The 26,960-nt window shown below is 43.2% G+C and overlaps 1 protein-coding gene across 2 annotated transcripts; it reads left to right on the forward strand.

Moving 5' to 3' along the window:
• Window positions 1-8: 8 nt before the first annotated feature.
• Window positions 9-26,751, forward strand: ZMYND12 (zinc finger MYND-type containing 12). Of its 2 annotated transcripts, XM_047727101.1 has the most exons (8): window positions 9-621; window positions 9,823-9,964; window positions 11,224-11,395; window positions 19,567-19,736; window positions 22,553-22,675; window positions 22,885-22,996; window positions 24,522-24,667; window positions 26,419-26,751. In XM_047727101.1, exons 1-8 carry the CDS (start codon window positions 512-514, stop codon window positions 26,542-26,544), a joined length of 1,101 nt encoding a protein of 366 aa, XP_047583057.1. In that variant the 5' UTR covers window positions 9-511; the 3' UTR covers window positions 26,545-26,751. The 2 variants fall into 2 exon arrangements, with proteins under 2 accessions (XP_047583057.1, XP_047583058.1); XM_047727102.1 differs by lacking the exon at window positions 11,224-11,395 and having other exon boundaries at window positions 492-621.
• Window positions 26,752-26,960: the final 209 nt, after the last annotated feature.

Here is a 26,960-nt window from a genome sequence, read left to right on the forward strand (position 1 = left end):
GAATCCCGGGCCCCGCGCAGCCGCACTAAGGAGGGGGCGGAGCTTCCCCATACACGCCGTACGCCGGCGCCGGCTTTCTCTGCTGTGGGGTTGTGCGCAGTTTCTGTCCCACAGCCTCCCAGAGGTGACCTTGAGCTGACTGAGTAGCTGTCGGCTGGGCGGGCGTCTGGAAGTGCCACCTTCCCTCATGTTCGTTTCCTCCTCGGATAGAGAACTGGCCATTTTTGCCTCTCAGCGGCCGCCGTATCGGCCTTTCAGGACTTAGATTCCCCTGGAGTCCGACAGCCCGGCCATTTAACCTCGGGACTTACGGGGAGGAATTTTATGTTTTGGTTTGTTTGTTGTTGTTTTTAACCCCACATATGCACTCTACATGTCAGTGGAGCCACGCCCCTACTCCCTGCGCTTGAAATCCTGGGAACGAGGCAGCCTGATGGCGGTCACGTGACGCCGGCGTCCAGCGTGTCCTTGCCGGGCAACCGTCCTGGAGACCGACACTGCTGGCTGCAAGATGGACATCATCTACCCGCTGGCGGTGCCCAAGGGGCGCCGGCTCTGCTGCGAGGTGTGCGAAGCCCCGGCCGAGCGGGTGTGCACGGCCTGCACGGTCACTTACTACTGGTAGGCCCTGAAATGTGGCACCTGGGTGCCTTGCTTAAGCCGTAGCACCGGCTCTGCCGGGCAACACTCAAGGCGGTTTCGGGACAGATTTCTCTGTCTGCTTCTTCTCCCACTGGCCCATTGGTTACCTGAGGTTTTGTTGACCATCTACTGTGCGCTATGCATTGTTCTAGCAGCCGAAGTTACTGGAGGAATACTAGGTGATCAGTACCCTTTAAAGATCTAACATACCAATGCGGAAGATAGATAAGTAAACAAACACACAAAAAGGAAAGATCATTTTAGAGAGTCATAAATGCTGTGAAGACAAAGGAAATGTGTTGGGAGTATGGACGGATGGCCTTCTTAAGGGTAGATACTGATTTGAAGATAAAAAGTAGGAAGAGCCCGGGATGGAAGTACTGGGAATAGAGGAAGGCTCTGGAGGGCAGATTGGTGTGCTTGAGGAATAACCAGAAGTGCACAGCCAAGGTGCTGAGAGTGTGGGGAGGTGAGTTTTCATTTATTCAACCTAACATCCCCTGACTTTTGTTTCCAATTAGACCCTACGTGGGACCGGAGATAAACAGCTAAGTTGCTGATGTCCAGAAACCTAGTCCAGAGCAGACTACCTTGTTTTTGAAGTCATTATATAGACCCTGCGTGACAAGTACTGTTACTCAGGTTGTGCTGTTACCAGGGACCTCAGAGGATGGAAGCATGGTGACTGGGGCAGATATCTGGAAAGGTTCTCTGAATAAATAATGTTTGAGATGACTCTTGAAAGGTCAGTAGGAAGTTGCTAGGTGAATGAACAAGGAAGACAGAAGGGCAGGGTACTCCTGGCCTCCAGGTCTGCTTCGGTAAACCGTGAAAGAACAGTTTGTTCAGAGCTGAAGTAGAGAAAGAAGTAGTGGAAGAAGCAGTCACTGATTTTCAAACTGCAGACTAGACCCAGGAGCAGGTCAAGAATAAATCAACAAACATTTTAGGGGAAAAAAGTAGAATAAAATAGAAAGTATCACAGTAATCCTACTTGAATTGTTTCTTGAAATTTTCTAGTGTTTTATGTGGTGTTTGTAATGATAAAATATTTCTTACAAAAAGAAAGTTTAAAAACCATTGTGATAGGTAGGAGGAGGCGTTTAAACCAAGAAGACAGAGGTTAGGGCCACATGGTGACATGAGATCAAGAAGTTTGGAATTTATCCTCTGGGAGGTTTTGACGGGCTCTCACTTGTGTTAAGGAAAGATGACAGGTAAAAGATAAAATTCAGGTAGACCCTGAAGGCTGCAAAAATGATAAAGAATTTGTTGCAGTGGTCCCAGTGGAGAGTGAATATACCTCCTCAGATTGAATTAAGTGTCCTCCTCATTGCTCTCAGGGTACTCTATATATTCCCTATCCTAAAACTTGTGACACAGATTGAAATCAGTCATTTAATAGTCTCTATTCCTCACTAGGTCTGTATATCCCATGAACGGAGAGATGGCATCTGTGTTTTCTTTGCTGTTTCTTCATTGCATTTAGAATACAGTTCAGAGTTTGTAGGAGAAACTACAAAGCGCTGGTCAGCTCTCTACCTGCATGTCCTACCACACTCACCCTCACTTCCTTGATGCAATTACAGAGGTTTTCTTTCAGTTCTGATTTCCTAAGTCCTTTCCTCCCTCCGTTTCTTTGCCTAGGCTGTCCCCACTGCTGGGAACATCAATTTCAACCCCAGATATTCCTAGAGCCCTCTCATCCTTCAGTTCTCAGAAATGTTATTTCTAAAAAAAAATAAAAATAAAAATGTTATTTCTTCAGAGAGGTCTTTCCGAAAATACACTTCTCTTATTTTTCTGTCTCACCTTTTCTTCATTTTTCCTGTACTTCTGTATTTTATGTTTGCTTGTGTAATATCTATCTTTTACTGAACCTACTGGTCCACATACCAGGCACTCAGTGATCATTTGTTGAATAAGCAAACTTCTGAATGGATAGTAAACCTATTAACACAGAGGGATATGGTGGTGGGTGATGGATTGGGTTGGGGACACAGAGTTTGAGGGCCTTCAAGTCACTTGGAAGAGATGGCTAGTGAACAACTTCAGGTACAGCCCTGGCACTCAACGGAGAGATTGGAGTCCTTTGGCTGGTATGACCTTCTACCTCTTTCCCTCTCACCTTCATACCTACACCCAGAAATAATTCCTTCTTCCTCTCACTCTGTACTCTCGGTTGACTCTTATTTCCCTTTTTCATTTCAGTTGTCGGCAAGTGTGTTAGGTCAATTTTATTATGTTCCATTAATGCAGGGTATTATATTGAATGCATATTGAAGGACTGTCATTCATATGCTATCTTATGATCTGTGTCATACCCATCTGTGTATACCCTACAGTCTCTTGCAAAGTGTCTTAAAATAGTTGAAACTAAATATTTGATGAATGCTTAAATAAATCATTATTTCCTATGCCCTTATCCACCATTATTTCCTTTCTTATCTTTCACTGCCTTTAATTCTCTTTAAGGCCTTCTCTTCTCCCTCCACCCCACCCTGCCTCTTTTCTCCAGATTTCTCTATCCTTGTGTCCTCGCAATTTCAAGATTTTTCCATAAAATAAAGCTGAGGTAATTGTTCTATATCTCAGAAATGGGAGCTTTAATACTCCTCCCCCACAAGGTTTTTGTGGTTGAATGTAAAGCATGTAGCATCATGCCTGAGACCAAGTTGGCACTCAATAAATATTCTTCTTGTTCCAATTTAAGGAGCAGGAAAGACAGTCATTTGGAATTTGTGAAACTTTTTTTTCCTTTTTCTGCAAAAGAGTTTCTTTCCCGATTGTAAATGTAACTCATGCTCACTGTAGAAAACTTGAAAATATAAAAAATAAAGAAGAGAAGTAATCCATAATCTCACAACCCAGAAATTAATAACCTGACATTTTGATCAATTTCCTTATCTTCTTCTCCTGTACATATATCTGTTTTATACACTCTGTGTAATCTTGCACATATTGTTCTGTATTGGATTGTGAGAATGTTCCCAGGGAATTGAACATTTGTAAAAAAAGGACGGTTTTATTAAAGTACACACGAAACATTACAGATGGTAAAAGAGGCATGTACTATAGGTGAGCAAATCATAGCATATAGATAAGAGTAATTTGAAATAAGTTTTCCTTTTATTGAACACACAGGGCACAAATTAAAATGCTTTCACTGGCCAGGAAGAGAAAACAGCAGTGAAGTGGTACTCAGTAGTAGGAGACAGTAGGATCTTTGGTAAACTACAGAATGAATGTCCTGCCTGATAACATCTAAATTCAGTTTTAAAAACAGGATAATAGCCAAACAAAGCACATTTGGCTCACAAGCTACTTGATTGTGAGCCTTGACTGAAAGCATCATTTTCAGCTCCTTTATGCATGACCCTGTGTTGAGTGTTAGGGGTGGGGCAGATGACTAAGGAAATAACAAATAGGGGAACAAATAAGACGAATAAGGAAAGAGCTCATGCATATATAAATAATGCTCATTTTATTTGGAAAAGCAAAATACGTCAAATGCTCTCAGTGGAACAAAAGTCTGGGTAGTTAAGTACTATTTCCATTGCTCACACAATTACTCAAGAAGCCCCTATTTAATAAATACCCTATGGAACTCAACTATTTCTATATCCTAGCTGTTAAGTGCTTTTATGGATTTGTTTACAATAATTCTCTATTAAAAAATTTTTAATGCTTTTATCATTTCTGTGATAGCAGCTGCAGTTTATGAAAAAAAATACTTCAGTGGCTACTGGGTGGCTCAGTCAGTTAAGTGTCTGCCTTCAGCTCAGTTCGTAATCTCAGGGTCCTGGGATCGAGCCCCATGTCTGGCTCCCTGCTCAGCAGAGAGTCTGCTTCTCCCTCTCTCTCTGACCCTCTTCCCTGCTTGTTTGTTTAATATATATATAATATATTTATAAAAATATATTTGTTATGCTATTATATTTATAAAAATATATTTACTTATATATGTATATACATAAATATTTTTATATTTATATTTATATATACACACACAAATACATACACACACTTTATTCCATTTCTGTTGTCCCAGAAGAAGGAAGGAGAGAGAGTGCTTGAACAAAAGTGTATGTTGTCTATGACTGCTTTTCTGCTACAACAAAAGAGTTGAATTTTTGCAACAGACACCATGTAGTTCTCAAAGCCTAAAATATTTACTATTAGGCCCTTAGCAGAAAAACTTTGCTGACCCTGTGCTTGGTTATTGTTACCAGTTTTAGAATATGTATAATTGGAATCAAAAAGCTAACTTAAGCACATTTGAGTAAAAATATACAGTAAGCAAAAGAAATGCAAAAATTCATGATTTATGTATCCAGCAACAGAGTCTCAAAATGCATGAAGTAATAACTGTCAAATTGAAGGGAGAAATAAATAATAGTTGAACACTTCAACTTTTTCCAGTTTTCCAGTGTCAATAATGAACAGATTAGAAAGGCAGTACAAGGCTTCAACAACACTATAAACCAACCAAACCTAATAGACGTCTATAAGACACCACCACCAACAGCAGAATATACATTCTTCTCGAGCACATATGGAACATTCTCCAGGATAGACCATGTGTTAGACCATAAAGCAAGTCTCAGTAAATTTATAAGGATTGAAATTATACAAAGTATGTTCTGGAACCACAGTGGAATGACATTAATCAATAACAAGGAAATGTGAGGAATTTATGTATATATGGAAATAACTTTTAAACAACCAGTAGGCAAAAAAGGAAATCACAAGGGGAATTAGAAAATGCTTTCAAGATGAAATGAGAACAAAAACACAAATATTAAAGCATACAGGATGCAGTGAAAGCAGCACTCAGAAGGAAATTTCTAGCTATAAACACATGCATTATAGAGGAAGGAAGATCTCAAATCAGTAACCTAGGCTTCCACTCTAAGAAACTAGTGAAAGAAAAGCAAACTCAACACAAAGCTAGTGGAAGGAGGAAAATATAAAAGATTAGAGCAGAGATAAGTGCAATAGAGAATAGAAAAGCAATAGAGAATCAACAAAACCAAAGCTTAACAAAATTGACAAACCTTTAGCTAGATTGACCAAGAACAGAACACCCAAATTACTATTATTCAGAAATGAAAGTAGGGACATTGCTAGCAACTTTGCAGAAATAAGGGATTATAAGAGAATATTATGTACAATTGTATGCCAACAAATTAGAAAACCTAGATGAAATATATTCCTAATATGACACAAACTACAAAACTGACTCAGGAGAAAAAAAGTGTCTGAGTAGATCTCAGATACTAAAGAGTAGCTAGCAATCAAGAACTTCCCACAGAGAAAAGCCCAGGACCAAATGATTTCTGTGGTGAATTCTATCAAATACTTTAAAAAGATTTATTACCGGGGTACCTGGATGGCTCAGTGGGTTAAAGCCTCTGCCTTCAGCTCAGGTCATGATCCCAGGTTCCTGGGATGGAGCCCTGCATCGGGCTCTGCTCAACAGGGAGCCTGCTTCCCTCTCTCTCTGCCTGCCTATTTGTGATCTCTGTCTGTCAAATAAATAAATAAAATCTTTAAAAAAAAAGATTTATTACCTATCCTTCAAAAAGTCTTCCATAAAAATAGAAGAGGAAGAAAAAATCCCCAACTCATTTTATACAAGGCCAGTGTTATACCAGACCAGACAAAAACATCACAAGAAAAGAAAACTATGGATCAATATCCCTCATGAATATGGATGAAAAAAGTCCTCAACAAGATACTAGCAAGCCAAATCCAACAGCATATAAAAAGAATTATACTTCATGACCAAGTGGCGTTTCTCCCAGGAATTCAAGGTTGGCTCAACATACTAATATCGATGTAAGACTTCATCTTAACAGAAGATAAAAAACGCATAATAATCTCAATAGATACAGAAAAAGCATTTGATAAACTCCAGTACCCTTTGTGATAAAAACAAATTAGGGATAGAAAGGAACTTTCATAACTTGGTAAGAGGTAGCTATGAATAACCTAGAGAGAAATACAAAACTAAATCAAAAACAAAGTTTTCCCCCCTAAAATCAGGAATGAGACAAGAATTTTGCTTTCATCACTTCTATTCAACACTTCTAAAAATGCTAGTTTAGGCAAGACAGTGAAATAAAAGACATCCAGCTTGGAAAAGAAGGAGTAAAAGTACTTCTATTTTGCTGATGACATGATCTTCTGTAGGGAAATCCTTAAAGAACCTATGAAAAAAGCACAACAAACTATTAGAACTAATAAATGAATTCAGCAAGGTTACAGAATTCAAGATCAATGTGCAAAAATCAGTTGTATTTATACATGCTAGCAGTGAACAATCTGAAAATGAAATTAGGAAAGCCATTCCATTTACAATAGCACCAAAAAAAAAAAAATAAATTTAACCAAAGAAGGGCAAGGCCTATACACTGAAAACTAAAAACAAACAAACAAAAAAATTTTTTTTGAAAGAGATTAAAGACCTACATAAATGGAAAGATATTCCATATTCATAGTTTAGAAGACTTAATGTTAAGATAATAACACTTCAAATTGATCTATTGATTCAATGCAATCCTTATCAAAATTCTGTCATTTTTGTATAAATGGACACACTGATCCTAAAATTTAAATGAAAAGACAAAATACACAGAAGAGCTAAAAAGTCTTTTAAAAGAACAAAGCTACGGGGTGCCTGGGTGGCTCAGTGAGTTAAGCCTCTGCCTTCAACTCTGGTCATGGTCTCATGGTCTCAAGGTCTCAGGGTCCTGGGATCGAGCCCCACATCAGGATCTCTGCTCAGCGGGAGCCTGCTTCCCCCTTTCACTCTGCCTGCCTCTCTCCCTACTTGTGATCTCTCTCTGTGTATGTCAAAAAAATAGATTAAATCTTTTAAAAAAATAAAAAAAAGAACAAAGCTAGAGTACTGATACTTTTCAATTTCAAGTGTTACTGCAAAGAGGCACTAATGAAGACTGTGGTAGTGGCATAAGGATAGACATATAGATGAATGGACTAGAACTGAGAGTCCAGAAATATGCTTGTATATTTATGGTGACTAGATGTTCAACAAGGGTACCAAGACCATTCAACTGGTAAAAGAATGGTCCCTTCTGGATGATGGTGGGATAACTGCATAGCCACATGCAAAAGAATGAATTTGGACTCCTACCTTTCACCATAGAAAGGGCTAAATGCAAGAGCTAAAAGCAAAACTTTCAGAAGGGAACATAGTTGGAAATCTGTGTGATTTGGGATTAGGCAACAGTTTAGCTATGACACCAAAATCACAAGGATCCAAAGAAAATAGATTAGTTGGACTCCACCAAAATTTAAAACTTCTGTGCATCAGAGAACACTATCAAGAAAGTGAAGAGACAACCCACAGAATGGGAGAAAATACAAATCATATATCGGATAAGGATTTTATATCTAGAGTATGTAAAAGACTCTTAAAACTCAACAAAAAGAAGATAAAAGACCCAGTTTAAAATGGACAGAAGATTTGAATAAACAGTTCTCAAAGAAGATATACAAATGGCCAATAAGCACAGGAAATGGTGCTGAAAGTTATAGTTGTTAAGGAAATACAAAATAAAACCACAATGAGATACCACTTCACACGCACTAAAATGGCTGTAGTGAAAAAAGAGAATAACAAGTGCTGGCAAAGATAGAGAAAAAGTGAACCCCTTTTGTATTGCTGCTGTGCTGAAGAATGGTACAGCCTCTGTAGAAAACAGTTTGGCAGTCCTCAAAAAGTTAAACATAGAGTTACTATATGACCCAACAATTCCATTCTTAGGTATATACTCAAGAGAACTGAAAACGTGTTCACATAAAAATTTATACACAAATGTTCATAGTGGCAATATTCAGAATAGCCAAAAATAGAAACAACTCAAATACCCCCCAACTGATGAGTGGGTAAACGTACAGCCGTACAGTGGAATATTTACTCAGCCGTACAAAGGAACGTAATACTAATATATGCGATGAAATGGGAGGAACTTTGAAAACATTATGCTAAGGGTAAGGAACCAGACACAGAAGGTCACATGTTGTCTGTTTCCATTAATAGTAATGTCCCAAACAGGCAAATACATAGAGAAAGTACATCTGTGTACAGAAAGGCTTCTGAGCACCAGTGGGTGGAGAAAAGAAAAAACCAGCTACAGCAAATGGAGTTTCTTTTTCGAGTGATGACATTATTCTGGAGTTAGATAGGGTGATGCTTTTACAACCTTGTGAATGTATTCAAAACCACTGAATTTAAATTATATTTGGAAATGGTGAATTTTCTATGGTATTTGAGTTAGGTATTGATTTAAAAGTGTAAAAAAGTAATTGGAGAAAGGGTCAGGATCGGGTAATAGATTTGGGAATCAGTCATAGCGGCAGGTATTTAAGGAGTGAGAGTGGATTCTCTGTAGGACTGAGGTCCTGTTCAATAACGTGTTTAAAAATGCTAAATCTGTATGTAAAACTCAGAAAAGCTCTCTACCAAGCTGTGACCGTGCTTCCTTCTGGAGAGCTAAAAATTAGCTGGCTCCGGAGTACAGGCTTAGAGTAACTACTTGAGCTCTCCACTCCTCTGCTCCCTTATCTTTGAAAGAATAGCTTTTGTTTTGTTCTCAAAAAGTTGAGTAGTTACTAGCAAAAGCACCTGCTGTCCCTCTGGGATTGGGGATCATTCCTAGTGTGTTCCTGTGAGTGTGCCCCTTGGAGCAGAGAAGACAGTGTCAGCGGTGCTCTCTGAAGCCACACCACACAACGGCACTCGTTCCAGGAGAACATCTCTAGAGCCTCAGCAAATGGAAATTCCCTTCCCTTCCCCAAGAAAAAGACCCTCACTTCCATCAGCTGTGATGGCCAGAGATTCCGAAAATGGCCTTAGAACAAGGTTATTAACGAAGCGGAAGAGGAGATCACCCACAGCATCACCACGTGCCTTCGTGACTTCAGTGTGACCTGTGCCTGAAGAGACAGCAGCTTCCCACCCCCACTAGTCATTACACCACCAAAGAACCACGTGTAAAAGGAGAGATTTGAGTCAGAAAGGGCTTTGGGTTCCCTGCCTGATAGGTGTTGGCCTGCCTTTTCTAGTTTTTAGGGCAAGGCCAGTAGGGGGGCTGCTAGAATCTCAGGCCAGGTCAAAGGGAAAGATAACGAAGTCCATGTTTTTGTTGTCAGTGGTGTGGTTCATCAAAGAGCAGACTGGAACAGCATCCATGAGAAGATATGTCAGCTGCTGATTCCGCTGCGCACTTCCATGCCCTTCTACAACTCAGAGGAGGAGCGGCGGCACGGCCTCCAACAGCTACAGCAGCGACAGGTGGGTCCTGTAGGGTTGGGACAGGCTGAGCTCAGGGTCTGCCCCAGACAAAGGGTGTCCCGTGTCGGGATCACCAAACCAGAACCTCTTTGAGGACAGAGACTTTGTTTTATGCCTTTATGTCCTCAGTCAGTCGTTCTCCACGTAGTTACCGAATACCTACTGTATTAGGTTCCAAGGGCTGCTGTAACAAACGGCGTTACTCCACACAATGGCTTAAAGGACAGGAATGTCGAAGTCCAAGATCAAGGGTAGGTGTCAGCAGGTTTGGTTTCCTGAAGGCAGGTGCATCCCTGGTGTCCGAATTTCTTCCAAATTGGATCAGGGGCCACCCTAATGGCCTCATTTTAACTTAATCACCTCTGTAAGGCTCCATCTCCAAATACACTCACATTCTCAGGTAATAAGGGTTGAAGTATGAGGGCTTCCACATATGAGTTTCGGCCATAACGTCCATATATGCCAAGTATGTTGATAAGAGTGTAGGTACCTAGTAGGAGGTCAAAAAAATGGTGTATGAATATACTGATGAATTCATAAAGGAGATTTAAAAACTTCTATTATGGGCGCCTGGGTGGCTTAGTCGGTTAAAGCCTCTCTGCCTTCAGCTCAGGTCATGATCTCAGGGTCATAGGATCAAGCCCCACATCTGGCTCTCTGCTCAGCAGGGAGCCTGCTTCCCCCACCCACCCCGCCCACTGCCCCCGCCTGCCTCTTTACCTACTTGTGATCTCTGTCAAATAAATAAATAAAGTCTTTAAAAAAAATTTTTTTTTGTTTTTTTTTGAGAAAGGCTTTGAAAAGGGCTTTGGAGCAATGCAGAGTCGACATTCTTTCTGATACTTGGAAAGCAAGATAACTCCAGAAAGAAAGAGAAGATGTTTCTCTCAAAATTATAACTCAAATAGAAAGTCAGAAAGTTTTAGAATGTCTGGAGATGTGATAGTTTTGCTAAACTACAATTTTATTACAAACACAAGAATAATATTCATTTAATAACTTTATACTGAGCTCTCATTTATGCTGATAAATGAGCCAAGGTGAAAAGACACTTATTCCTGGACCTCGAGGAGCTCACAACCCAGGTTTCCCTTTTTAATTTCACCTGTTTTGGGTCTCATGTCCACCTTAGTAAAAGCAGGTTAACTAGGTGCCCTCAACCAGCTCATGAGATTGTGGCCCTAGCCCAAGTGTACCTGTGCCTACCAGTGCCTTTTTGCTTTACACGGTCTCAGATGGTCTAGTTTTTTCTTCCACAGAAGCATTTGATTGAATTCTGCTACACCGTAGCCCAGAAATACCTCTTTGAAGGAAAACATGCAGCTGCTGTTCCCGCAGCTTTGCACTCACTTCGCTTCCGCATGAATGTGCATGGCCTGAGTTCCGTAGAGCTTGTCCCTGCTTACCTGCTGTTGGCCGAGGCGAGCCTTGGTAAGTGAATTGACCTGGGGACCCCCCACCCTGACCCCGGCCCCTTAAGGAGTACTCTATTGGGATCAATCAGTGGCCAAAGGGTACAGACTTGGTAGTGGCTCCAAGACAGCCTTTTATAAAAGAGCAGTGTTGCCGTAAAGTTTGGCACAAGGTGGGGAAGCAGATGTCAACTTTTGGCGACTACTGACCGAACTCCACTCTAGCTGGCCTAAGGAAAAGGAGGACATTTATTAGGACACTAGAGTGTCCCAGGGGGATCAAGGCTTCAGGAGGTCCTAGAACCAGAATGTTGTAACAGACTCTCTCTCTCGGTCCTTGTATCTTGTCTCGGCTTCTATCTCTGCATCTGCTTTATTTACCCTCTCTGCAGACCAGGTTTTTCTGCCCTATGCCCACCATGGAAGATAGCTACCCTAAAATATCAGATGTAGCTGAATTTCCATGGAATTTCCATGTTCTCCAGGTTCAAGGAAGGTAGAAGAAACAATTAGCATCTGATTTCCAGTGTTAAATTCCTAGAAGAGAGAGTTGTGTTGACTATTTACCTTTACCTTTGTGTCAGGCTCACATGGTTCAAACGGGATTATAGAAACCTGCTTCTATGGATGGGAGAGGGAAAAAGAACTGTATTTCTCATGCCGTGAATGAGAGTGGGAACACAGACTCGGCAGAGCTCCATCCCACATGGCGGTTGCTACAAGAAGAGAATTAACATCTTGGAAGGGAACTAACATTTTGAGACCTGCAGCGTCTTAGTTACTTTCCAACCACTTTTTCTATCTTCATAGCCACTCTATTTTTTAAAAACTTTTAAAAAGCAAAACTGTTGGAAATGCAGTACACAGAACCTCTTTACCCCTGAACTGCATGAGAGTAAGTTGCTTGCCTGATGCATTTCCTAGACATTCTCCATGTATCCACTGTACAACCATCGTCTACTATCATCTTCCATCATCTACTAAGCCAACCCCATTCACTCATCTCCAGTTGTCCCAATCACACCTTGAGAACAGAAGGATACAGTTCAAAATCACGCTTTTCATTTTGTTGCCGTGTGTTTTTAGTCTCCTTCATTCTGGAATAGTTTCTCAATCACTCCTTAACCTGTATGACTCTGACACATAAGATTAAAGGCCAAGTGTTCTATAAAACATCCCTCAATCTGGGTTTCTCTGAGTCTCCTCACGGCTGGACTCAAGCGATGTCCCTTTGGCAAGAGTGTCAGAAGACAGGCTCTGTCTGTGTTGTTCGCACCCCATCCTGCAAGTTGGCACGTGTTTTCAGTTTGTCCCATTCCTGATGACACCCAGTTAAGTCAGTTTATTAAGGTGATATCTGCCAGGTTTCTTCTTTGTATACCTTTTCTCCTTTTTCAACTAATAAGTATTTTATGGGCGGGGTATTCTGAAACTGTAAGTATCCCATTCCATCAGACTTTCAATATATTCATTTATGCATTTATATCAGTATGAACTCTTGGTTCCCTAGTCTGGTCAATGGATCAATAATTTGTTACTATCTTTAATTTAATGCTTAGGCTATTCCTGCATTTGGCAAGTGGCAGCCCATTCAGACTGGCTTCCGTGTTTCCTTGACACATCCCCATTGTTCTTCGATCACCTTCCTGCTTTCTGGAACATACCTCCTAGGAGCCTTGATTATTATTTTTTTTATTATTTTTTTTTTAGTGAGAAATGGAATTCAGAAAGCAGGAGTTGTGCACTAGACGTATGTGTTGCTACTGGTATCGGGTTGCTCCTGTACCTTCTTGGGGGACAGAGGGAATTTGTATAAATATAATAATGTATACACACATTACATCTAAATTCATCTTCTCTTACTCTCTCTCTATACAGATAGAGATATGACATACCAGTACTTCTAAATTCAGTCCAACACCACTACAGGGTTCGATCTGATTTCCTCCCGTTCTATGGCTGTAGTTGTCTGACAGTGAGAATGCTGGCTTCCTTTTTCATTAATGTATTTATGTGTTTCATCAGTTCCTCTGTATGAACCAATCTCCCATCTCCGAGCCTACTTTTTCCCCTTGCAGATGCCCTTCTCTCTCTCCATGGGCTCTGACTCCTCATTCAGGGCTGCCTCTTCTGCATGGATCCCCTCCTCACTGGTTTGGGCTCTGACTCCCCCACACCAGGCCACATAACCGCAAGAATGCCCCCCTCACCCCGCTCCAGTCTGGTTCCCCGTTTCAGACTTCCCTCCATCAAAACTACTAGGAAGAGCACCAGACAAGGAAATACAGCCCAGGTTCTGTGTATTTCTGACACTGACTAGCTGTGGGATTTTGGAAAAGTTCACCCTGGCCTGAGTCTTATCATTCTTATCTGGATTATTGCCTGTTAACTGGACTCTTCACCTCTTTGGCCTCCTTCCATTCTGGTCTCTACACAAAATGTGGATCAAATCCCTCCACCAAAGAGAAACCAGATTCCCTAAGCAGCCAATGGGGTGCAGCTTGGTCCAGCCTTCAAGAGTCCTGTCACCTCATCTTACATCTTCTCTCCCTTCTGGTTACACTGGCCTTCTCTCTTCCTGTTCTGGAAGGCTCTTCTTGAGACACGGTCCCCACCTCTCCTCCACGCCCCTCCACCTAAATAACTCCTATTCATCCTTCAGGCCTTAGCTCAAGAGTTACCACCCCCTTGTCTGGAACCCTCTCCAAGCCCCCAGACTGGACCAGGTTTCTTTTTATGTACCCCCCGCCCCTTAAAAACCTCTTCCTGTCTTGTGGGCACTTATTTCAATAATAATTCTATAACCAGAGGCACCTGGGTGGCTCAGTCGGTTAGGCATCCAACTTTTAGTTTCAGTTCAGGTCTTGATCTAGGGGTCATGAGACTGAGCCCTATATCGGGCTCTGTGCTCAGCAGGGAATCAGCTTGAAATTCTTCCCCACTCCATCGCCCTCTGCCCCTCCCTTATCTTGTACGTGAACTCTCTCTAAAATAAAATCTTTTTAAAAACCCAAAATACTACTACTAATTATTCTACATCCACTGATGAGATTACTTAATTAAAGTCTCTCTTTCCCACTAGACTATAAGCTCAGGGAGAACTGGAACTGTCCCTATTCTTACTCATCAGAGTGACTTCACACCCAGAATAGCTCTTAGCACAGAGGAGGTGCTCAAAAACTCTTCTCATAAAACCTGACATCTGGTGGGCACTGTGAAAGCATTTGGTGAATCTGAGTCCCCTTCACAGAATTGTTTTGAGGATTAAATGAGTTTGTGTGTAATGAACATGAGAGTGCTTTGCAAGCTGGAAAGTCCCATCTAAATGAAGTTCTCATTATACCTCCCCCAGTCATTGAGAACCTTGCCAACCTTTTTGAAAGTCTAAATAAATCACATTCGTTGTGCACATGGCTCTTCCTCATCTAAGAGATTCCTGCAGACTGGAGTGGAAAAAAATAAGAGGTATTTAGCCTTTCCTTTTCTTTTTCTTTTCTTTTCTTTTTTTTCTTTTCTTTTCCTTTCTCTTCTCTTCTTTTCTTTTTTTCCCTCCTTCCCTTCCCTTTCCTTTCCCTTCCCTTCCTTTCCTTTTCTTTCCCTTCCTTTCCTTTCCTTTCTTCTCTTCTCTCTCTCTCTCTCTCTTTTTTTTTTTTTGGTAAAACTTTGGAATTTTAATCAACTAGAGATGATATTTTCAGTAACACTTCAAAGAACCGCCTTACTTATGGCTCAGTCATTCAGCATCTGCCTTTGGCTCAGGTCATGATCTCAGGGTCCTGGATCGAGCCCTACCCGGGGCTCCCTGCTCAACAGGAACCCTGCTTCTCCCTCTCCCACTCCCCTTGCTTGTGTTCCCTCTCTCGCTGTCTCTGTGTCAATTAAGTAAATAAATAAAATCTTTAAACAAACAAACATAAAAGAGCCGCCTTACTCATCTTCCCCCACTCCAGTCAGGATTTTGGAACCAGGGAATCTGGGTTCAAATTCCAACTCTTTTTTTTTTTTTTTTTTTTTTTTTACTTATTTACTTACTTTAGAGAGAGAGCACGAGTGCACGCATGCAAGCACACCCACAAGTGGGGGGAGAGGCAGAGAGAGAGAATCTTCGAGTAGACTTCCTGCTGAGCGCAGAGCCCATCAGAAGGCTCTATCTCACAACCGTGAGATCATGACCTGAGCTGAAATCAAAGGTCAGATTCTTTAACTGAGCCACCCAGGGACCCCTCCAGCCCTTTCTTTACTGGTTGGGTGACGCTAGCTATCAAACTCTTCTTACTAAGTGCTCTTCCTTCTGCCTGGAATGCTTTTTCCTCTGTTACGTATAGCTGGCTTCTTTCCTATCATCAGGTATCTACTTAAATATCACCTTCTCAGAGAGGTGTTCTCTAATCATCCAATCAAAGTAGGTTTCTTCCTGCTTTTTTGGATGACTGTATTCTGTTCCTTTCCTTCCTAGCACTTTATTTTTCTTTGTTTATTTTTTTAAGCTTTTATTTATTTATTTGACAGAGAGCACAAGCAGGGGGAGCAGCAGTCAGAGGGAGAGAGAGAAGCAGGCTCCCCACTGAGCAAGAAGCCCGATGTGGGACTCGATGCCAGGACCCTGGGATCATAGCCTGAGCTGAAGGCAGAGGCTTAACTGACTAAGCCACCCAGGCACCCCTATTTTTCTTTGTTTATTGTATTTATTTCCCTTTATTATATGCTCCTTGTGGTCAGAGATCATGTCTGTTTTGCTCACTAGTATGCATCTAGTGAAGTGGTAGAGATTCTAAATTATATGAATGCGTGGTTGGACAAATGAATGAAGTTTCCTCTGTACATTCCTCCTCGGATATTTATCTCACAGGGTTGTTGGCTGACTTAGATCACAGATGCAAATGGCCTAGCATAGTGTGCCTACAGCAAACAGCGGGCTCTCAGCAAATGCGAATTCCCTCTCCTTCCCCTGGGTGCCTCCCAGCCTCAGGGATAATTATCTTTGGCTGCTTTGTTCTGTGGTCCTCTGCTTTCATCATCAAGCCTTGCGAAATCTTCCCCCTTCACGTCTCTCAGATCAGCTGCTAGCCCAGGGTAGGCCTGTTGTCTCGCCCTGCAGACAAGAGCCCTTACTCCTTAACTGGCTATCCTTTCTCTTTCTCTTCCACACGCTAGTAACGCTAGAAACGTGACCCTTTAGGATAGTCTCACTTCCTTTGGCAACTTTGTGTACCTAGTACCTCCACTCCATGACTACACCTGTCCAGGCAAGCACCATGTAGGAAAGTCACACCTAAACTTACCCACTCACCGGCCAGTCTAAGTTCCTGCCTGCTGGGAGCAGCACATTCCTCCTACCTCAATATACCCGCTCTCTGGCTTTAGGGCCTCAAGGCTTTTTTCTCCCAAGTATGTCTCTTCCTCTGGGATGCTTGTGTAGTTGCTGGTTCAGCTTGGCCTTGGGGCCTTCCTTCTTTGGCATTGCCTTTTTGAAGGGGAAATGCACGATGAAGGTGAAAAGTTTCCACTACATGTCAGCGCCCCCTGCCAGTTTTCTCCCCATCTAAATAACCTTTGCTGAGAGTCATTTGCTCCGTCCAAAGCTCTTATTTCATAGAGAAAATCCAGATGGAAGATGTGACTTGTCATGGTTGCATGAGCCAGGATCCTCGGCCTCCGCCTCTTGCTTCTAATCTAGTATTTTCCCATTTTAGTTGGAACCTCAGTCAAGTGAACTTGCTTCATTCCTCCCTTCGATTGCTTCTTCAGCTCTCCTTTGATTCAGTGACCTGTGATTACAGCTAGAGTAAGTGACGTCTGCATGTGAGCTAGGCCTGGGAGGGAGGACACACAGAACAAAGATTGACTTACGAGGGCTTTGTGTCCTTCTCTCCTGACCTTTCCTGGCACCCACCACAGGAAATACCTCGCACCCAGAGCATACCTCCTGCTGTGCAGAAGGCTGGCAGAGTAGTTACCTGTCCAGTTCTTACAGCCTCCCAAGGAGGCAAGCAGGGAGGCAGGAAACTGTTATGCATCTTTACAACCAAACAACAGTTTTAAGTGTCAACAGTATTTGAATATTAGAAATAAAGGTGCCTTTTACTTGGGAACCATGTGTTGTCCATTCTAGCTCCTAAATGTCTCTTCTGTATCGGCCCCATCTTCACTCACTGCCTTAGTTCAGGCTCTTACCAGTCCTTGCCTAAACTCTTTCAAAAGTCCTCTAGCGAGGCTTTCACTCTATATCCTCCCCTCTCTTCCCTCCTCAACCCTGGCTCCTGGGAATCCTTCTAAATCGAAATCCAATTCCCTCCCCCTTTCTGAAAATCCTCCAGTTCTTACGCACATGCATCCTGCTCCTTGGCACAACTCACTAAGCCCTCCAGCCCTCTGTCACCTCTTCAGCCCGTTTCCCCGGACTACCTCTTCAGCCTCGTTTCCTGCCACTTGACCCCTCACACTTTGTGCTCTAGCATCACAGACCCATACGTGGTTCTCCAAACACAGCCCACTCTTGCATATCTCCATGGTTCTGCATCTGTGTTACCTCTGCCCGCATTCCCTTATCTGTCAGGAAAACTTCTATTCATCCTCAAAACTCAGCTCAGGGGCGCCTGGGTGGTTCAGTGGGTTAAGCGTCTGCCTTTGGCTCAGGTCATGATCCCAGGGTCCTGGAATCGAGCCCTGCATCGGGCTCTCTGCTCAGCAGGGAGCTTGCTTCCCACCCTCTCTCTCTGTCTGCCTCTCTGCCTCCTTGTGATCTCTCTCTGTCCAATATATAAATAAAAACTTTAAAAAACCCCCACAAAATTCAGCTCAGATTTTCCGGTCTCAGTTCAGCTGCTATAATGAACACCACAGACTGGGGGGCTTAAACAAGAAACAGTTATTTCGCATGGTTCTGGAGGCTGAAAGTCTAAGATCAAGGTATCAGCAGATTCGGTGTCTGGTGAGGGCCCACTTCTGGGCTTGAAGACAGCCACTTTCACACTTACCCTCATATGGCAGAGAGAGGGGTCGCCCCTCTTGTATCTCTTCTTCTCTGGCACTAATCCCATTCAGAGGGCTCCACTCTCGTGACCAAATTATGCCCCACATTCAAATACCATCACTTTGGGGATCAGGGCTTCAACTATGTATTTTGGGGGCTACAACATTCAGTCCCTAGCACTGGCCTCGCCTCACCCCATTCCATTGTCCCTCTCCGGCCCATCCATAGAATTAAACACCTCTTACTTTCTACCACTTCCAAACCTTATGATGCTACTATTACTGCACGTCTGCTATGTTATAAATATATTTTCACCCATGCATTCCCTAAACCCAGCTATAAGGGCAATGCCTTTGATTCATCTTGGAATCCTCATCTCTCAACACAAGGCCTGGCACATAAAAGATATGAAGTATAAGTGGTACATGTACTTTTAACTGAGATACAGCTCACATACATAAAATCCACTCTTTTAAAAAGTATAATCTTGGGGTGCCTGGGTGGCTCAGTGGGTTAAAGCCTCTGCCTTCAGCTCAGGTCATGATCCCAGGGTCCTGGGATTGAGCCCCACATTGGGCTCTCCGCTCAGCAGGGAGCCTGCTTTCTCCTCTCTCTCTGCCTGCCTCTCTGCCTGCTTGTGATCTCTGTCTGTCAAATAAATAAATAAAATCTTTTTTTAAAAAAAGTACAATCTTGTGGTTTTAGTATATTCACAAGATTATGTAACCATCACTACATCTAATTACTGAACATTTATTTACCCCAAAATAGATCCCCATACCCATATTAGTAGTCACACTCCATTCTTCCTCCCCACAGTCCCGGGCCGCCATTTTCTGTCTGCGGGTTTCCTATCAATGGAATTGTACAATATGTGACCATTTGTGTCTGGCTTCTTCCACTTCATGAAATGTCTTCAAGGTTTACCCTGTTGTTCCATATGTCTATACTTCATTCCTTTCTGTGCCGCATAATATTCCACTCATGGGTATGGATCGACCACATTTTGTGTATCTACTAATCAGCTGATGAGCATTTAGGTTGTTTCTACTTTTTGGCTGTTATGACGAGGCTGCCATGAAAGTTCATGTGCAAGTTCTTGTGTGTCAATAAATGTTTGAGTCAATGAATAAGGGAGAATGGGTGCTGACTCACATTTCATCCTGTGTCCTCTGGCAAGAATATGAATTTTAACCTTCTTTACTTCTTTTGGGCAGGTCTGGGCCACATTGTCCAAGCTGAGGAGTATCTATCCCAAGCCCAGTGGACAGTCCTCAAATCAAGTGAATGTTGTTCTGCCACCCAATCTTTGCTGCATCGGAACCTGGGACTTCTCTATATAGCTAAGGAAAACTATGAGGAAGCCCGTTATCATCTGGCCAATGATGTAAACAAGCTAAATTATAACATCTGAATGTTTCTGGGAACAGCTATGCTTAGTTTTGTTCTTTTTTTTTTTTAAGATTTTATTTATTGATTTGAGAGAGAGAGAAAGAGCATGAGTCTGGGGAGAGGGGCGGAGGGAGAGGGGAAGCAGACTCCCCGCTGAGCAGGTAGCACCCTGAGGGGCTCAATCCTGGGACTCCGGGATCATGACCTGAGCCTAAGGCAGACGCTTAACCAACTAAACCACCCAGGTGCCCCTGTTTGTTTGTTTTTTCTATCTGAGCATTTCTCTAAAACTTTCTTTTTAAAATTTTTTTAAATTTTTTTTTAATAAACTTATAATACATTTTTATCCCCAGGGGTACAGGTCTGTGAATCGCCAGGTTTACACACTTCACAGCACTCACCATAGCACATACCCTCCCCAATGTCCATAACCCCAACGCCCTTCTCCCAACCCCCCTCCCCCCAGCAACCCTCAGTTTGTTTTGTGAGATTAAGAGTCACTTATGGTTTGTCTCCCTCCCAATCCCATCTTGTTTCATTTATTCTTCTCCTACCCCCTTTCTCTAAAACTTTCTGTTGACAACTGACTGCTGAGGTATTCCCAAGAACACAGTTCTAACAACCTGAGTTCTAACCTTTCCACTTCCTGGTTGTGCATCCTTGGCCAGGTCATGTCACTTCTCCAAGGTCAATTGCTCTGAGGAAATAAAGGTAGAAAAGCACAGTTGTTAAGAGAAGGGATTTACTTCTACTCTTGAACATACTGTTGGACAAATTATTTTACCTCTTTCATCAAGCATAGACAGAAATCATCAAATAGCGTATGTCTCATTGGGTCATTGAAGAGATTAATAATAGGGCACTGTATATGCAGAGATTTGCTATCAGTTTTACATATAATATCAATGTTTCTACGTCAGTGTGTGGTTGTTCAATTTAAACCAGCTGTTTGTATATGAACGTTCTTTATAAACTGTAAAACTACGTACAAACATTAGATAAGACGATGATGAAGGTGATGATGGAGCAGTTCCTCCAAAATTTAATGGAGGTTTCTATAAAGATTTCAGTGGTGGACAATATGACCAAAGAGAAAAGTTCCTGAGCCTGAAATCTGGATGAGGTTAGGGTCAGAATGTAGTCTTAGCATCAATTGGTTCTCTGTTTAGCCTCTCCACTGGGCAGCCCTCCCCCTGGTTGCCTCCACTGCACAATGTCCATAAATCCACTGGAAACATTCTTGTGCTGGTTAGTCTCCATATCCCTTTACCCCAAATCCATTCATTCCTCTACTGTGCCCTGGGAGTCTGACCTCTATGGACTACACAACCCAGAATCCATTGCCTTCTGGCTTCTGTTGGATTTAGAGCGTGAGAGGCATGGCAGGGGAGTAGTTGTTGGGAGGAGATAGAGGTTGGGTATCTACTCTCTCTTCTGCCTTTCTGCTTCATCCCAGTTCTGGCAGGGGCAGTATTCCTCCATGGCCACAGCTCCTGGCAGGTGGCTTTCTCCCATAGCTCTTCGCTCTTGTGGGGCTCTGGTGACCCTGATTTCTCCCTTCCTTTTTCAGGAGTCGGGACAGTAATCATCTCTTCTGTTGATAGACCTGTTGTTTCACTAGCTCTTTTTGGTTCCTTAACCTCTGTATGTCTCTTGAAATAATCCTTTCATTAAACCGTCGTCTGGAAGTGCTTTGAGGGTGCCATCTATTTCCACCTAGAAGACTGACTAATACATGTCTTCATTTGTGTTTTCTCTGCACTCTCACTTATAACAAATTAAGCAGAGACACAGATTCTGTCTTAGGTTAGGCCACACAGTTAAGAAATGGATCAAGCTCAGATTCTTCGGGATACCTTTAAAAAAAAAACAAAACAATCGTTTCTTAATGGATACATACCATAAAATTCACTCACTCTAAGTGTACAAATGAATGATTCAGAGAAGACTCACAGAGTTGGGCAACCATCAGCACAACCCAGTTCTAGAACATTCTCATCACCCCAGAAGCCCCTCACAACCCCTCTGCAGTTCATTTCTCATTCCGACCCCCCCTTCACCCCAGGCAACCACTTTGTCTCTATAGATTTTCCTTTTCTGGACATTTAATGTAAACAGAATGACATGTGGTCTTTCCATCTGATTTCTCTCACTTCGTGTAATTACTTTGAGACTCATCTGTGTTGTCCTATCAACGCTTCATTCCTTCTACTGCTGCGTAGTATCCATCATCTGGAAATACACAATTTGTGTAGCCATTTATCACTTGATGAACACTGGGGATGTCCCCACTGTTTGGCTGTTATTAATACCGCTGCCTAAACATTTGTATCTGAGTCTTTGTGCGGACACATGCCTTCATTTCTCTTGGGTATAGTCTAAGAATGGAACTGCTGGGTCATATGGTAACTCACCATTTAACTTTTTGATTTTTGAGAACTGCCAAACTGCTTTTCACAGAGGCTGTATCATTTTCTAGTCTCCCCAGCGCTGTGTGAGGGCTCTGTTTCCTCCCGTCCTCGCCCACACTTGTTTTCTGCCCCTTCGAACCATCCTGGTGGGTGTGAAGTGGTATCTCATTGTGATTTTATTTTGTATTTCTTTAATGACTAATAATGTTAAGCCTCACTTCATGTGTTATTAGCCATTGGTCTCTCTTTCTGAAGACATGTCTATTCAGAGCCTTTGCCCATTTTTTTAGTTTTAATTGGGCTGTTGTAAAAGTTCATTACAAAGTCTAGGTGTACAAGTTCTTTATCAGATGTATGACTTCCCAGGAGAACTAAAGTGCCCCTTCTTCCTTCTCTATAGATTTATTTTGCCAGTTGTGCATTTGGAACAGAGGACATCAGGACCTCAGGGGGCTACTTCCACCTGGCTAATATCTTCTATGGCCTTAAAAAGTTGGACCTGGCAGACACCTTGTACACCAAGGTGAGCTGGGGAATATGGGAATGGAGCCTTGGTACTTTGGCCTTCTAAGTTACGACTGGTGTCAGACCATTCATGAGAAACTTGAGGCTCAGAGAGATGAAATGACTTGCCCAAGATCACACAGTCTGATACATGATATATTCCACTTTCCTTTCTTCCTGTTTCTCCACAAGCAAAATAGTCTAGGCTCAGATCTGCTCTCCCAACAGGTCTCTGAGATCTGGAGTAAATACTTGAACGATCGCTACCAGGTGCTCTCGCGGGTTCGCATCCAGCAGATAGACTTACTGGGCAAACGATTTGAGACCGACACTGGCCTGGGTAAGTGGCAGCTCTCCCTGGAAAGCAGAGCAGTGACTTCATCCTTCCTAATCCACAGACCTTGTCCCCATGAGGAAGAGCCACTTTCCCTGTTGTGGAGCACATCGGTGCCATCTTCTGTATTTTGCTGATGAGGCCACGGAGACGGGAGGAGTCAAAAAGATTCCACCAGTGTTGGGAAAAATTCAGATCCCTGGCACCACACACAGCCTTTCTGGGGGTATCATCAGGGACAGATGTGGAGAGAGAAAGACCCACCAGAGCCCCCCGTGATTTCTACCGTGCCTCCGCTTCTGATGGGTTATTCCTCCAAGGCACATAAGCCAGGGTAAACTCTCTGAAGAAGTCACACTACTCATTTGTTCTGGTGCCTTCTCCTCTTCCTTTACTGGACAGTGAACTTCTCAGTGGCAGAGCTGGGTGTCATCCCTGTCTCTGTCCCCAGGCTCAGCAAAGAGTGAGTGCCGCACAGCATCATTCCCTCTGAGCTAATAAAAAGGGACAGAGGACCTAGTTTCTGCTCAAAAGACACATACAGTATGGTTGATGGGATGGAACCTAGATGAAATAAAAGGAAATTCCTACCAAATACACATTATATTCCAAGCTGAGTCCCAGAAGGAAGAGATGAGTACAGTTGGATGGTGTTGAAGAGGGAAGACTTTTTGGAGGAGAGGTTTTGAGCTAAGATTTTTAAAAATGAACAAATTTGTTGAGTTTTCTCTCATTATAAAAGTGGCTTATGTTAGAGGCACCTGGGTGGCTCAGTCGGTTAAGCATCTGTTTTCAGCTCAGGTCATGACCCCAGGGTCCTGGGATCAAGCCCTGCATCGGGCTTGCTGGGCAGCCTGCTTCTCCTGCCATCGCTTGTGCTCACTCTCTCAAATAAATAAATAAATGTTTTAAAGTGGTGTGTGTTAAAGCAGAAAACTTGGAAATCATAGACATCCAAAGGCAGCCAACCTTAGCATTATGGTGTATGTCCTTTCTGTCTTCTTCTCTAAGCATGGTATCTAAAGAGTGCTTATAAACACCTGCCCCAAATAACTCATAATAAGTCAATAAGGGGTCATGAGAGTAGGACCTGAAGATGCTCAGAGGAAGAATAAGTGGACTCACTTGGGGGGAAGCAGAAAGGCCCAGGTGCTCAAGCACCCTTGGGTTTGGGAGAGGATTAAGTTACTGGCTGCCAGCAGTCCCCGGGGCTCTTGCTCTCCAGCTGAAGCTGAGTGAGACCCAAGGAATCCCGCTGTGACAGCTTCCTGCACTGGGGGCCTAAGAAATGAAGAGTTTGGGACTCTAAAAGAGACAAACCGTAGCTACCTTGAGACCTGTGGGGGTGAGCAGGTTTATGCAGAGCTGCTGGAACTGCCGGGCTTCCTACTCATACGTGGTGAGGAACCTGCTGTGCTTTGTGCCAAGGGAGGGCCGTTGTCCTGACAGTTCCAGGCTCACCCTTCAGGGGAGACCCCACAGCCCCCCACGGCCTGCTTCTTCGTCCCAACTTCTTTCTTTACCATTGCAGATGAAGCCCAGGAAGCAGAAGCCATTCAGATCCTGACTTCAATCTGGAACATTCGAGAATCTACATCCGACACAGCCCCCCAAAAAACGATCTTTGTTCTGAAAACCCTGTTCATGCTTTACTACCTGATGATGAATTCTTCAAAGGCAAGTGTTCCCAGAAAAGCATCCTGTCGAAAATGGAGGTAGAAATTCCTCTAGTTGAATTTGGCTGCATTTTGCCCAGTTGCACGGGCTTTTGCCCTCTGAGTAAGCTGTCATTTTAAAGCAGTCTGGATGCTCGAGATGTTTCTCATTTGTTGAGTCCCACCTGCGTCATGGAAACTGCATTGTCTTCTTTCCTAGGGACATGCCCATCACTAGCCTAAGTACTTCCCATGCACTATCTTTTATGTAATTGTCAGGCCAACTTCCTGAAGCAGGTATTGTATTATTCCCACTTTACAGATAAGGAAACTGAGGCACACAGAATTGTTTGCCCAATTTCTTTTGGAGGAGGGGAAGTCACAATAAACAAGGGACAATGCATAATATAATTTCAGATAGTGAATAGCGCTTCAAAGAAAAAGAAAAGCAGGCAAGGAGAGAGAAAGAGAGGGAGGCCTGGCTGGAGGAGGCCTTTCTGTGTGAGTGTCATGGAAAATCTAGGATTCCCTTCCCGCCCCCCTCCCTCCCTCTCTCCCTTTCTTCAGCAAACTTTACTAAGCACCTACTGTATGCCAAGACCTAGAGGAGTTCACAGCCCGCGGGTTATAATTGAGTGTTATAGTGAAGACCTGGGTTGGGGTAAGAGTGCTTAGGGAACAGGGAAACATTTCCATTGAATTTCCAAGCTTATACTGGACAAAACCTGTTTCCTCCAGTTCAGGGTCCACTTTTCCACATGAACTCAAGGAAGTCCTCACCCTAAGGCATGTGTGAAAGATGTTCAATCTACAAGAGGTCCTTAGAGAATAGAGACGCATCAAGGTTGACACCTCACTTCCTTTAGGTCTTTACTCAGCTGTCTTTTCCTTGAAGCTTTCCCTGGGCCCGCATTGAAAGCTACAAAACCCCGCTAACGCCACTGGTGCTTCCCAGCCCCCTTTTATACTTTATTTTTGTCTTTAACATGTATCCCTATTGAAGATACGATGGTGTTTTACTTGCTTGTCTTGTTTATTGCTTCTTCCCACACTGTGTGGTAAATTCCACGAGGGGAGGAATTTCGACCTGTGATCACAGTACCCGGAACATAGTAGCCATGTAATAAATATTTATTGGGAGGTGCCTGGGTGGCCCAGTCAGTTAAGCATCTGACTCCAGCTCGAGTCATGACCCTGGGATCCTGAGATCGAGTCCTGCATCGGGCTCCCTGCTCCTCGTGGGGCATGCTGCTCCCCTGCTTGTGTGCTCTCTCTTTCTGTCAAATAAGTGAATAAAATCTTTAAATAAAACAAATAAATATTTATTGGAAGGAAGGAAGGAAGAGAGGGTGAAGGAGGGAGGGAAAGAAGAGCCAGCCCAGAGGCCGTCCCAGGATATCCTGTGAGATCTCCGTCCCAGTGAAAACTCTGGACCACATGCCCTCAGGATGGCCCCAGGATGGCCCTTATCACATCGTCTCCCAGAGTTGCTTCAGAGGGTCCCGATGAAGACCCTACAGAGGTCTCACTCTGCTAAGAAGGTGTACTAATTTTTACTTAGTTTGTCAAGCCAGGTGGGTTTTTCTGGTCCCCCATGCCCCAACCAGCACATGTGTGGCTAGCTGTAAGTCCCACATTTCCAACACGAGCTCAGTGGCTGGTGTGAGAAGTGGAGAGGTCCTTTCCTGTGGTTCTGGGTTGAGCAGAGATGGGGCTTCCCCATGTAAAGCTTTCCTATGACAATTTCTCTTTGTAACTGCGATTCTATTCCAGGCACAAGAATATGCCACGAGAGCCTTCAGTCTGGCCAAAGAACAGAATCTCAGTGTCCACGAACAGGACGCCATTGAAGAGTTACTAAGTCTTATCTCAGCTGAGGAAGCTCATCCCATTACTTAGTGACCCATGATCTCGGCACCAGGGGGCTGTTCAAGGGGCTACTGAACGTCTAAAATATACCAGTTTGCACAACTGCTTTGAGGTATCACGACTTGCTCACACCAACCCTCCTGCCCTTTTCCCCTGGGCCTGCCCACATAGCCATGTTTTTATTCTTGCACAGAATATGTGAGGAAATGTAGAGCTTTAGGCATAGAAATCAGTAAAAGTGATTTTTTTTTTTAAGATTTTTATTTATTTATCTGACAGAGAGAAATCACAAGTAGGCAGAGAGGCAGGCAGAGAGAGAGGAGGAAGCAGGCTCCCCGCTGAGCAGAGAGCCCGATTCGGGGCTCGATCCCAGGACCCTGAGATCATGACCTGAGCCGAAGGCAGCGGCTTAACCCACTGAGCCACCCAGGCGCCCCAGTAAAAGT

Source organism: Lutra lutra, chromosome 4 (genome assembly GCF_902655055.1).
Source record: "Lutra lutra chromosome 4, mLutLut1.2, whole genome shotgun sequence".
Taxonomy (NCBI): Eukaryota; Metazoa; Chordata; class Mammalia; order Carnivora; family Mustelidae; genus Lutra; species Lutra lutra.

Coding starts and splice junctions, on each gene's coding strand:
- ZMYND12 (XM_047727101.1), top strand. CDS start 512: ATGGACATCATCTACCCGCTGGCGGTGCCCAAGGGGCGCCGGCTCTGC. Junction 19,737..22,552: donor GTTATCATCTGGCCAATGAT/GTAAACAAGCTA, acceptor CCTTCTCTATAG/ATTTATTTTGCCAGTTGTGC. Junction 22,676..22,884: donor CAGACACCTTGTACACCAAG/GTGAGCTGGGGA, acceptor CTCTCCCAACAG/GTCTCTGAGATCTGGAGTAA.